Raw genomic sequence first — 13,277 nt, forward strand, 5'->3', positions numbered from 1 at the left:
TTTAAACCAAAGGATGAGGGGTGGAGGATTGAAGATGGAAGAGAGTTGTCTTGTTTATGTACTCTTGGGTAGTGTTGAATGGGGAAGGTCTCACAGAAGCCCACAGCTCTCCTCCTCCCCCAGTAACTCTAAGGCTTCTTATAATAGTGTTGAGTATTGCTGTGGTGACTGACTCTAGGTGCTTCCTGAAGGGACAACTGCTCTGGGCCACCTTTAGGATTCTTGGAAACCAGCTGCTTCTAGGTTTCTAGTATTAACTGTTGTGCCTACATATCAAGGCATTCATATCCAAAGATGTAGACTATTATCAGTTGGCATTTATAGAATGCTTTAAGGTTTGCGAAGCAAGACATAGAGTCCTGTGTCTCTTTCTTCCCATTTGAGACTCACATGCAAATGGTAAGGGTAGTTATTATTTCTTATTAGCCCAATTTTACAGATAAAGGAACTGAAGCTCAATGATTTGCCCAGGATGACATATCTAGTAGTCAAATCAAATCAATAAGCATTTATTAAGCGCCTACTATGTGCCAGGCATTGTGATATGCACACTGGGAATACAAAGAAAAGGGGGAAAACAGTTAATTCGTTCAGTGAGCTTTCAGTCAAACTAGGGAGACAACATGCAAGCAACTATGTACAAACAAGATTTATACCCTGGTATGGTAGCTCCAGCATGCAATCCTTTCCACCTGAAGGCTGGGAGTAGTGGATCTCTTCATCCTGGGAGTTCTGAGCTGACGTGGGCTTAGACAATAGGGTGTCAGCACTAAATTCAACATTGGTATGATGAGCCCTTAGGGAAGAAGGGTAAACCAGCTCATGTAAGAAAAGGGAGATCAAAATGGGACTCAACTGTGAGTAACCCCTGTACTTCTAGCCTAAGTAAATGAGACCCAGGCTTTAAAAAAAAAAATAGGATAAATTGGAGATGATCTCAGAGGGAAAGCATTAGCATTTAGAGGCCTGAAGAAGATAGGATGTCAGAAGCAAGATTTGAATTCCATTCTTCTTGACTTTGAGGTCAACATTCTATCTATTAGTTGGCTGATATAGACTAACTAGTTCCTAAGTCCCTGTCCTACTCCATACAGCATCCTCATCAAAGGCTTCACTGCCTTGGGTCAATCTACTCTCCCAGGTCTCATTCCCTCTTCCTTTAACTTTCTGGACCAACCAGCTTCTCTCTGGTCACCACACCCTGGTTACCACACCTCCAAGTGTATTGTTCCCTCTCTTACCACTTTCCCCCCTTCTCCTTAAAATGTAAACACCTTGATGTCAATGACTGGTTTTGTCTTTGAATTTGCATCCCCAGGGCTTTTTTATTCACTCATTCAAGTTTTATTAGTGAGATTCCAGATGATAAATTCTTGGACTCTTTATATGGGTATAAGATTTTGCTTATTTAAAAAAAAAAAACCTCAAGCCAGTGGTTTGAGAATCACTTGAAATGTCATACGGAAAGGGAAAAAATATATACAGGCCCTAAGAGCCTTTGAAAAGAGTTGGCTAATTATTGATGAATTGGTGCAGGGAGTTTCACCTCCCAAAACGATATGTTAACAGAACTCCATTAAAACAAAAACCAAAAAAGGTCTTTGCAATGTATTTTAGTTCTATTAGAGGGAAACTGTCAATGCCAACTATTATTAACAGAACAGAACTAATTTTTAATTTAAAAACCCCAGTTTTTTCAAGATTGGAGCAGAAGAGCTTTGATATTTGTATTAAAGGAAAGCATTCGGAGGCCACGTTTCAAAAAGGCAGACTTCCTCTTCAGTAATGGATGATTACTAAGTCATTTCATTAAGCCAAATTATGAATTTGCTTTTCAATTAAGTGTCTCATCACTGTCATATCTGTGATGTGTGTATTTCCATTTTCTAACTTCATCTTGGCAGAAACATCCAAAAGGGTCCGATTATCTCTAATAGCCTTTCTCTGCTTAAGTTATTGTTTAGCCCTATTGTGTCTCGTATCATTTGGCAGGCATGGGATCCTGAAATTTTCATGTTTATATATATGAATCTAAACCAAGAAAGGGGTGGAAGGTAGAAAAAGGACCAGAGCAAATAGCATTTAAATGATAAACGGGCAGGCATACTCCTTAGGCATATTTTAAAAGACTTCCTAATGTAACGCCTACCCTCCCCACCAAAATCACAGAAAAGGGAAAATAACACTTCCCAGAGACTAGGAAATTATTTGACCCTTTGGGGGAGTTCACATAGAACTGTGGGAGTTTCAAGTAAGTAGAGGGATATTTATTTTCCCGGCCCGTCAACAAATCATGCCCCATCATTGCCTCAATCTTTTTCCTCCTCAACACCCCACTGGCTGGGCAATGTGCAATGTACCATACAAAGTCCTCAAAAACCAGCCCTGTCTGCTCCTCCCTCTCTCTCTTCTAAAGCTGGCTTCTGTGGGAGACTCTCTGATGATTCATTCATCTTGCAGGCGGCTGCCGCTCCCTCCCCAGCAAAAAATAAAAAAAATTAAAATTAAAAAAAAAAGACAGTTTGTTTGCCACGATCGGGTTGGCCCGGCCGCTCCGGCCCAGCTGCGCTCCCCTCCTGGGGCCGGAGATGGATGGAGAGGATTGCGGGGAAGCGTGCTGCTGGGCTCTTCGAGTGCGGCCACTCTCGGCGTGGCTCGGTCCTCTCCGGCCATCCCCGATGCGTTCGTTCCATCAGAGGGTTTGTTTCCCTCCCTCGGTAGCCTGCCTCCTTCCACCCTTCGCGCCCAGGTTACTGCTCAGTCCTCGATCTGTCCATCCCACTCTCCTGCAGGTAACGAGCCGGACAGCCACCACCCGGTCTTCACCGGCCCAGCCCCTTCCCTTAAGATGCGCATCCCTGGGTCACCGTCACCAAGATCTCCGGGCTGTTTCCTAGCCTTTCATCTCAGTAGCCTCGCCCAGAGCGGGTGGAGGGACTCCAAGTCCAAGAGTGTCTCCTCCCCTGCATAGAGTCCTTCCCACCCCCCACCCCCCACCCCCAGCCACTGCTTCCTTAGAGGCGGCCTTTTGACTGTCTCATCCTCCTCCTCCTTCTAGTCCTGCTCCTCCTCCGCCTTCCTCGCTCTTCTCGGCTGAACCTAATCCAGCAGCCCCGGGCGAGCCTCTCCTCCCCTCCAGCCCAGCTCCAGCCCGCCCGGTCTCCCTCCTTTCCCGGTGCGCCTTCTCGGTCTCCTTTGGCCCCTCCCCCGGAGGGTGGGGAGAGGTGGATGCAGGAGCTGGAGGGGAAGGGAGGGGGAGAGGCGGGGTAGGCGGTCTGGGGGTGGGGGAGTGCCTGGCTGCTCCCGCCCCCTTGAGTGAGTGACTGGCCGAGGAGGTTTCTCTCGGTCTCCCTCCCTCCCTCCCTCCCTCCCGCCCGCCAGCTCCCGCTTGCTCCCTGCCCACTCCCCAGGAGAGGACGTTCCGCGCTGCTGCTGCTGCCGCCGCCGCCGCCGCTTCTTTCACACTTTAGTTGGGGATCTGTGTGCGTGTGCGTGTGTGTGTGTGTCTCACAGTTTCAGCAAAGCTGCCCGCGCGCCTCCCCCTCCCCACGCACGGAGCCCGGCTGGGGCTCTTTCGGCTTTTACTCCAAGCAGCAGGGGACGAGGGGGCGACCAATACACACAGAGGGGAGGAGGAGAAAGGAAGGAGGAGGAGGAGGAGGAAGAGGAGGAGGAGGAGGGAGGAAGAAAAAGAAGGAGGAGGAGAAGGAGGGGAAAGGGAGGGGGGCGGGAGGCTTGCCACCTTCAGCCCCCCCCCAAGCGCCCAAGGTAAGTGGGAGCTTCATCCCGGGCCCTGGGGCGGGCGGAGTTGGCGGCGGAGCCCGCCCACGGCAGCGCTGTCCGGGCATCCCGGGCTGGGCAGGCTGGCAGGGAGGGAGGCAGGCCGGCCTGCCTGCGGGGTGTCTGCCGCCCAGAATGGATGGGAGCAGCGGTGGTCATGCTGCTGCTGCTGCTGCTGCTGCTGCTGCTGCTGCTACTGCTGCAGCTGTAGCTGCAGGGGGGTGAGAAGCGGGAGGTGGGGGGGGGGGTTGCTGGAAAGAAGGGGCTGGGATGCTGCTGACGACTTTCGTCACGTTGAGGCCTGGGTGGTTTGTGTTTAGACACCCCTCCCTTCCCACCCCCACGTCCCCGCCGCCCTCAGCCTTCTTCCTCTCTGAGCATTGCATGTAGCACTGTACTTTGCAAGCCGGAGCTAGGGGAGTGTGGAGGGGAAGAAAATCCAGCTTCTGACCATGGTCCCTCTCCTCTGTCCCTTCTCTCTGCTTGTATCTATCAGTGCATTTCGTGCAAGGTGCTGTGATCTTTGGGATTCCTAAAGTTTTTGTCTTTTTTTTAAGGTGACTTATTTCCGTGCATCTATTTTTCTCCCACCATATATAATTCATGCCTATTCGAGGTAGCATGGGAGATTTGGCTCGATTCGGGGAGTGGGGTGCTTGGTTATTGTACAAGGAATAGATTTCATTCCCCTCTGCAGTTTTCAAAGTGTCGCTGCCTTTACTCAGCTGGATAATGTCCTTCCCTTGTTGGCAATCCTACACTCCCCCCCCCTTCACCCCACCCTATCCCCATAGAGAGGATGCTTCTTTACACGCTCTGTGTGTGAGAGAGGTCGTTTGTTTTGCAGGGATCTGATCTCTCATTCATTCACATTCTTCATTCGAATCATGCTTCAGACATGCTGATGAAATTTGGGGGGTAACTGTTTCTCTCGCCCAAGGGTTCCATGTAGAAGATATAAATATGCACGCACATTAATCTTGAGGTTTGGCACATACAGTTTGAGAGAGAAGGGAAATCCTTTTTTTTTTTTTTTTTCAGTGGAGAACTGATGGCCTGGGAGCCGTATTCCTGCATAAAGATACTGAGAATTGCTTTGAAAAGAGAATATTAATAGGCAGAGGATAAAATAGTGCCATGAGTTCTGCTGTTGAAAGCATCCCTGTTAAGTATCACTCCTTGGTAACCCCTGGTGTGTATATACATAGATGTATACATATGTATATGTGTGTGAATGTGAGTTGAGGTGAACCAACATGTTTATATGTTGTAGTAGTGTCTAAGAGGGACCATAGCCAGCATAGCTTGGTAGATAGACCATGGCTTTGGAATTAGAATAGTCAGGTTCCAGACCTGGCTAGGTCACTTACTATTTGTGTGACCAAGTCACTTTTAGCTCTCTGAGTCTGTTTCCTCTTCTGTAGTTTGGGGATAATAATACCCTATCTACCTCATCTAGTTGTTGTGAAGAAAGAACTTTATAAACCCTAAGGAACTTTATCGATTTGAGCTATGGACAGTATTGGGACCAGAAGCTACTTTATAGTGGGTCTATACAATGGAAACCTCACTCTACCACAGTGGTAGTCTTCTGCTGAAGAAAGTTACATTAGGGGAGAGTGGAATTGAATCATAAGTTCATAGATTTTTTACGGTTGGGTGGGATCTCAGAGACCAACTAGTTTACCCCCTTGTTTTATAGATGAAGAACCATTCTTATTTCAAGAGAAGGCAGTATTTCTGTAGGGTCTTTGATGCTTTAGTGTTCAAATGTTATGTTTACTATTTACATAAGTTATATATATATATATATATATATATATATACACACATAAATACATATATACATGTACATATATAGCCATATATAGCTATAGCTTATATCTAAGCAGTCTTGTATCTCTCTGCTTGCTAGATGTCTCTCCATTGATATCTTTCCAGAACTTTAATCTAAAACTGAAGTCATCATTCTCCCCTTCCCCCAACCTCTTCCCAGTTTTTGCTTTTGGCATCTTGCCAGTCACCCATGCTGAAAACTCCCGTCATCTTTGACTCCTCACTCACTCTTTCCACATATAGTCATTCTGCCTCTTCAGTCTCTTTTCCATCTGTCCCATCATTTCCCTCACACTGTCAGGGACCTTATTCAAGCCCTCAATAATTTTCACCTGGAATATTATCATAAGGCTAACTGGGCCTCCTGCTTCCATTCTATCCTACACACAGCTGCCAAAATAATCTTCCCAGTCCATAGATCTGACCATGCCATTATATTACTTCAATCTTTTAGGGACTCCCCCTTGCCTGTAGGGTAAAGTTCAAATTCTTTGTCTTAGCATCAGAAGTCCTCTACCCTTTGCCTTCATTCTATATTTCTAGCAATTACCTTCCCACCCTTATTCGATATTACTCATTTTCACACATTTCCTGAGTTCCATCCAAAATGGACTGCTAACTCTTCCTCCATCTGTCCTTTTTCTACCTCCCGGAGGCCATTCACTTACACACCTCTGACTTGAACTTTTCTTCCTTCAAAGTTGAGATCTTTGTTCATGGATGATTCTCTGATCCCTTCAGCTGAAAGTTATCTTTCCCTCAGTTTTTCTTGTAGAACTTTGCCTGACTCTTCACTTTTCCTCTGTCACATTCTGTCTTGTTTCACACTTATCTATGCGTATATCTAATGGGTCCCCCTCTGGATTATGAGCTCCCTTGGGATCCGGAGTGTTCATTTTCAATTTTGTATTCCTGCTGCCCAGGACAAGGGCCTGGCAAATAGTAGACCCTTAACGTTGATTGAGTTGAACATGTGTATGTATGTTATGCCAGCCAGTATGAAAATACATAATTGAATGTTTAGTGGGGAATAAAGATGAGCATGAAAGGCAATATAGTGTAATGGTTAGAGAGTTGCTCTGGGTTCACAAGGGTCCTTCCTCTGATACATACTGGCTGTGTGAGCCTGGGCAACTCACTTAATTTCTCAGTGCTCTAGGTCAGTTCTTTATCTTTTTCTTTTCTTTTCTTTTCTTTTTTTTTTTTTGCAGGGCAATGAGGGTTAAGTGACTTACCCAGAGTCACACAGCTAGTGTCAAGTGTCTGAGGCTGGATTTGAACTCAGGTCTTCTGAATCCAGGGCCCGTGCTTTATCCACTGCACCACCTAGCTGCCCCAGGTCAATTCTTTTTAAACTGTGGGTCTCGACCCCATATGGGGTCAAGTAACTGAATGTGGGGGTTGTGAAAAATTTGGCAGTAAATATTTGATTTATATACCAATTTTATATGCCTATATACCCAGGGTTGTGTAAAAATTTCTCAAGCAAAAAAGAGTTACAAGTGGAAAAAGTTTAAGAAGCCCTGATGTAGGCAACTCTCTAAGACTATGTTACAAGGTCTTGACTTGAAATGGTAGAGAGTTTCCTTACTTGAGAGTTCTCTATCCCAATAAAATATTCAATTCAATCTTCACCCCTAGGACAGGTATGCAAATAACTGTAATACAAAGCAGTAGGTGGCAGATGCCAAAAACAAGTACAAAGTGTTGCAGCAAGTCAGAGGAGAGAGAAATCACTTGTATGTGAAAGGGACCTAGGAAGACTTCATGGAGGAGGCTGGCATTTGGATTGGTTCTTGAAGGCTGGATAAGGTGTTGATGGGCTATTCCAAGTGAGAACAAACAGCATGAGCAAAAGAATTAAGAAACTTTGGTTATTATATTGGGCCATTCCATCTTCCTCACCTTTCATGGCCAATCTGCTACCTAATCTTGCCATCAGTTTCCTCCCTCTTTCTACTGCCACCGTTACAGTACAGTACAGGCCCTTATTAGCATCCACCTGGTTCAAGGCAATTTCCTCTCAATGGGTCTATTCCCCACCCTACCCCCTCCAACTCATCATTCATAATCATATCTCTACCAGACTAATTCTTATGCATCTATCTTGTCATGTCCCTTTTATTCTAAAATTCATTCAATGGCTCTCTGTTGTTTCATAACTAAAGTTCATACTACTTGGCCTGGTATTCAACTCCCTTCATAATCTATTGCTTTCCTTCAGCCAAACCAGGCCATTGCACGTCCCCTGAGATAATATTTGTTAAATCACTTAACACAATGCCTGGCACATAGTAGGTACTTAATAAATACTTGTTCTGTTCTACTTCTCTTTCCCTGATTGCACTCTGACTGTTCTTGCCTCCACACTTTTTTTTTTCATGGCATTCCCTAAACCTGGAAAGACTTTCTCCCCTGTTAATTCCTCTACCCACCCTTTAAAGCTGAACTGAAATTTGACCTCCTCCATGAAGCCTACCTTGGACTCCTTCTATAACCACTTTTCCTATGGACTTTGTGATGCATTTAGTCATTAAAAACATGTCTTATAAACATTCCTATGTCTCTCATCCCCCTACCAGACTTTAAGTTCCATAGGGATGGAGACTATCTGCTACCCCAACTTTGTCCTCATTGCTCTAGGACAGTGCTCCATATAAAAGTACAGTGTATTCCAAAAGTCTTACTGTGGTTTTGAGCCTTAATAGCTTAAAATTCATTAAGACTTTTGGGATAGCCTCTATACAATAGCTTTCTAGTGCTTTTTGAATCAAATTGCTCACTGAATTGAAAGTGGTTGAGGCTGTGTGTAGGGGGAGCAAAAAGTTGTTGGAAATAATGGAAGATAAGGCTGGAAATGTTCATCGAAGCCAAAACATGGCGGATCTCAAATGCTAGACTAAAGGCTTTAACCTGACTTCAGTAGACAACAGAGAGCCATAACATTTTTAACTGGCTGAATGACATGACCTGAGTTGGCAGCTGTGTGTAAGATGGATTGGGAGAGAGAGTATCAGATGTAGGGAGACCTAAAGCTAAAGATATGATGGCTTTTGTGAAGTAAGGCTTTATTCAATAAAAACTGAATTGAGACTGACTCCCCTCCCCAGTTCACCCATAATTTCATACTTCCTGCTGCGACTGGCCCCTGCAGACTTGAATGAATACTCAGCTCAGCTCGGTCACCCAGTTGTATTTTTGTTTTCATCTCTGCATAGTACAGTACAATGTGCCTGTCATTAAAAACACTTAATGCATTTCTTTCCACTGAGCAAACAGAAGAGTTGGAACTCGACCAAACGTGGTAGGTGCAGGCCATGCTAATATTCTAACAAGACCAGAAACTCTGTGAACTGCATCTGGAATCCAGAGAAAGACATTGGGTGCCAGTCCTGATTGTGCCACCTTTTTCCTGCCCTGAGATGAAGGACCAAGAAACATGTCTTTGGTTGGTATGGGGGAGGGGAAAGGGACAGTAGGGTCTAGAATCCTCTTCTTTTACATATATCAAAGAATCTTAGATTTGAGCTTCTTTACATCTTCAGTGGTTCATCTAGTCAACTCCCTTTATTTTACAGAGAAGTAAACCAAGATCCAGAAAGGTCAAGGATGCTACACAGTTATCAGAGGGGATTTTGGCTCAAAGTCCTCTGACTCCACAGAACGTTCTATCCATTGTACTGTTTTTGTCATAAAAGTATCAAATGATCCTACCTCTCCTTTAATACTGATTTACTATTAGGAACAAGGTCTTTCTTGATTCATTTTATCCAGTAAATAAGTAAGCATCCTTTAGTCCCATTTTTCATCCTGTCATACTAGATTTTTAAAAATAATTAATTGGTTACTTTCTGAAGTACTCTCACTTCCTAGAGGATAAATAGAATTAAATCGAGTGACCATTCATGCATGCTCACAACTGTCTTATTTTCTGTCTTGTTCTAGAATTTCTGAAGGGTGCTATCTATATACCCCACTTTGATGTTCTAACATATATATTCCCTAGTTCCTTTGGTAAATTATTTATAAACTTGCAAAAAGAATACTAGTTTGAGATTAATCTCGAGGGTGCTTCTTTGCCATACCATATATACTCACACAATTCTCTCTACTGTTTTTCTTTGGGTGGGGAGGGATGAAGTCTGTTGTGTTTTCTTCTTCATAAGGAAATTCCAGTGCGTAAATTTCTCTCACCAATATACATTTTTGGCTCTCTGACTTAGACTTATAGAAGCCATTGATCTAGAGCTGAAAGGGACTTTAAAGGGTCATCTCGCCCAAACTCCCTAATTTTTCAGATTAGGAAACTCAACTCCAGAAAAGTTACAGGTAACAAGTGAAAGAATTGGGACTCAAGCTTACTTGGTCCAATGACTTCAAGTTCATTGCTGTTTTCTTTTTTGCTGTTGTTGTTGTTGTTGTAGTTTCCAAGGTGGAGGAAGAGGGTTTAGAAGTTAAGTGACTTTCCCAGGTCATATGACTACTAGGTTTGAACTTAGTTCTCACTGACTCTTGGTTTTGTTCTTAACTATTGTAAAAATCTACCAAGCTTGAGTGTGGTGCTTTTTTGGTTTTAGCTTCCAATTCCTGAAGGATATTGCTTTCAATATCATTAATTTGTTCTTGGGCACTCCTTCAATTCTACAGTGTTGTAAGGGTCCTAGGCTCTTGTTAACCTTTTCTACTCTGATCTCTTTATAAGAGATAGGAAACTCCCCAAACTGGAAAAGGGGAGCATGAATTAGTCTGGGTACACTCCAGAATTTCAAACACGTGAATCATCAGCAGGAGACCTACTGGGACCCAAACATGAGACGGCTCAGTTTTTGGACTTGCTTGTTGGAAACTTAACTTTGTAGTTATACAGGTGTTATGTATTCTCTGTGGCCCACAAATTGAAGTAAACAGGTCACTGTGTTCTGTACCAGCTGGCCTTCAAGAGTGGCCCCTAGCAGATCACATTACAGTAATTCAGTCAGGAGGTTGAAGAGGCAGGGAGCCAACTGAAGGAGGGAATAGTCAAAGGCATTTTGCTACCCCCCCCCCAACTTCTTGAACATAAAAAGAAAAAATACTTTACATTCTCTACCTATCCCCTCTGTTGTATATTAAAGGATCCAAACATGTTAAACTTAGCACATTTTAGGTAGTTTAAGACATTGGACCCAGACCTATGCTGGGGCAGGTTGATGGGCAAAATTTAGCTTATCAGAAGTTCAAATAAATCTTACTAGTCTATTCATGCTATTCGTGATGTAACTCCACCCATTTTTAAAAACAGTCCCAGCCAAATCTCCAAACATACAAATGAGACAAATGGGTGATTGCATTAAAAAAAAAAAAGGATTCCCAGTAGGATTCCTTCAGATTGTGATGGGATCCTTCATAGGGGCCGACAAGCCCAGGAAGAAAGGTTGTCTGTTTGGGGCCTTCAGAGAGACAAGATACTATAGCCACATGACTGTCTAATCTCTCAAATAACAGTCATGGGATCATAGATTTAAACGCCAGAAGGTAACTTAAAAGACATGTAATAAAACTCCCTCATTTGACAGATGAAGAAACTGAGGCTTGAAAAACTTTCGCAGGGCCACATAGGTTATAAATGTCAAAGAAGGGATTGAAACCAAGGTCTTTGGATGCCAGAGCCAGTACTTATTTTTATTAAGCTGCCTCCCTAAAAGGAAATTAATTTATTGGAAAGTTTTAATTTGTCCACGACTGCAGTCAACTGTCTTGTTAACTCAGGAATTGTTAACTTTTCTTAGTTTCATGAAAATAATTCTTGCATTGATCACTTGGATTTGGGCTTATCACACTTAATGTAAGGTTTATAGATAGACATCATTTAGCCAATCCCCTTATTTTACACATGAGAAAAGTGAGGCAGAGTGTGAATTGACTTACCCAGGGTAACACAAGTAAACAGGACTCCAACCTTGGTCCTGTGAAGTTGAAGGCCACTTCTCCATCCACTACACACACACACACACACACACACACACACACACACACACACACACACACACACACGCCATGCTGCTTCCGTTAACACAGACGTTCTTAGCAAACGAATGCCCTTTCTTGACTCATAGGACTTGAGTGAGGAGTGCTTATTTAAGGTTAGCTTTTTTTTTTTTTTTTTTTTTTTTGCGGGGCAATGGGGGTTAAGTGACTTGCCTAGGGTCACACAGCTAGTAAGTGTCAAGTGTCTGAGGCCGAATTTGAACTCAGGTACTCCTGAATCCAGGGCCAGTGCTTTATCCACTGCACCACCTAGCCGCCCCCTAAGGTTAGCTTTTAAAACATGAAAAGTGAATATGGCACAGACTTGTCTCAAGGCATTGCATAAAGCTGTGAGAAGAGAAGAGAAGGAAGAGACTTGGAAGCAGGAAGAATTGTCACGCTGTAACTATTTAAAAAATTGTGACAGGTGTGACTTTTAAGAGACCATAATTCGAGAGCTTATCTAAAGAGCCATATGAATTATGACTTAAAAAGAAAAAAAAAACCGTAGGCAGTCATCTAGTTTAAATACTCCTGGTCTTTAGCTTACTAGTCCATGTTACCGCTGAAACAAGAAACAACATGATGTGCTGTGTAGATTGTATAATTATGGCTATAGAAGTTGGAAGTAAACTGGGTTGCCTTGTACCTTTCAATTCAACAAATGATTGAGTGACTACTCTATGAAAGGCACTGGGGATACAAAAGGAAACCTGAACAAGTTCTTGCCCTCAAGAAGTTTACATTCCACCTCTAGGTAAAGGATGGAGCAAGATAGATTCAAAGTATATGTAAAGAAATACAAAATAATTTCAAGGGGCACAGTGGATAAAGCACTAGCCCTGGATTCAGGAGGACCTGAGTTCAAATACAGCCTCAGACACTTGACACTTACTAGCTGTGTGACCCTGGGCAAATCACTTAACCCTCATTGCCCCACAAAACAAACACAAAAAACAAAAGCAAACAACAACAAAAAAACAAAACAACAAATTAATTTCAAGATGGGGAGACTACTAACAATTGACAGATTAAGAAAGGAAATTTGGACCCAAACTGATCAGGGAAGAGTAAGCAGGGGACACGCCTTTCAGTACATAGGAATTATAGAAGTTTATGCAGCAGCAGCAATTGCAGCAACCAGATGTAGACAGTACCTTAGTTTTGTGCCTGGGAGATTAGTCCCTAGGTTAATATCTATCATTAAGTACAGCACAGAGGCTACATTATCTTGAACAAATACTCTGCTGTGGATGCTGAGAAAAGTAATTATTATCTGTTGTATGTCATAAATTTCTTGGAAATTGGTTAAATGTTGACTTAATTTTTAATACCTGCATGAAGTTTGTTGAAAGGTTTATAGATTATCTCAGGTGACTTTCTCATATGTTGAAAAATCTCTGGCAGGAAAGGGGGTATATCAAATGCTTTAGTCTCTGAATTATTTGTGTTTCTAGTCAAAAGGAAAGGTGCGGATCAAACATAACAAAATAATACCCTTTGGGACAATATCTTGTATAGTCAGCTGTCATTACAAAACAATAATGCCTAGACTTCACTTTGGTTTCCTAGCCTGAGTAGTCAGGGGAGAATATTTTAGTCTTCCAAAGTAGCCCATCCTTGCCAGTCCCAGAGTCCAGCTCATACAAGTACTG

At 43.2% G+C, this 13,277-nt stretch overlaps 1 protein-coding gene across 3 annotated transcripts in view; it reads left to right on the forward strand.

The window, feature by feature from the left end:
* The first annotated feature begins 531 nt into the window (after positions 1–531).
* The window catches only part of C4H1orf21 (chromosome 4 C1orf21 homolog), a 291,700-nt gene continuing 278,954 nt past the window's right edge, over positions 532–13,277 (forward strand). Inside the window, exon 1 of one of the 3 annotated variants that reach the window (XM_044005058.1) lies at positions 532–2,792. In XM_044005058.1, the coding sequence (XP_043860993.1) occupies positions 2,294–2,792 (499 nt within the window). In that variant the 5' untranslated portion in view covers positions 532–2,293. Of the gene's footprint in view, positions 2,793–3,367; positions 3,769–13,277 lie in introns of those variants that run through there. The other 2 variants (XM_044005062.1, XM_044005059.1) reach the window with 2 other exon arrangements.

Source organism: Dromiciops gliroides, chromosome 4, assembly GCF_019393635.1.
Source record: "Dromiciops gliroides isolate mDroGli1 chromosome 4, mDroGli1.pri, whole genome shotgun sequence".
NCBI lineage: Eukaryota > Metazoa > Chordata > Mammalia > Microbiotheria > Microbiotheriidae > Dromiciops > Dromiciops gliroides.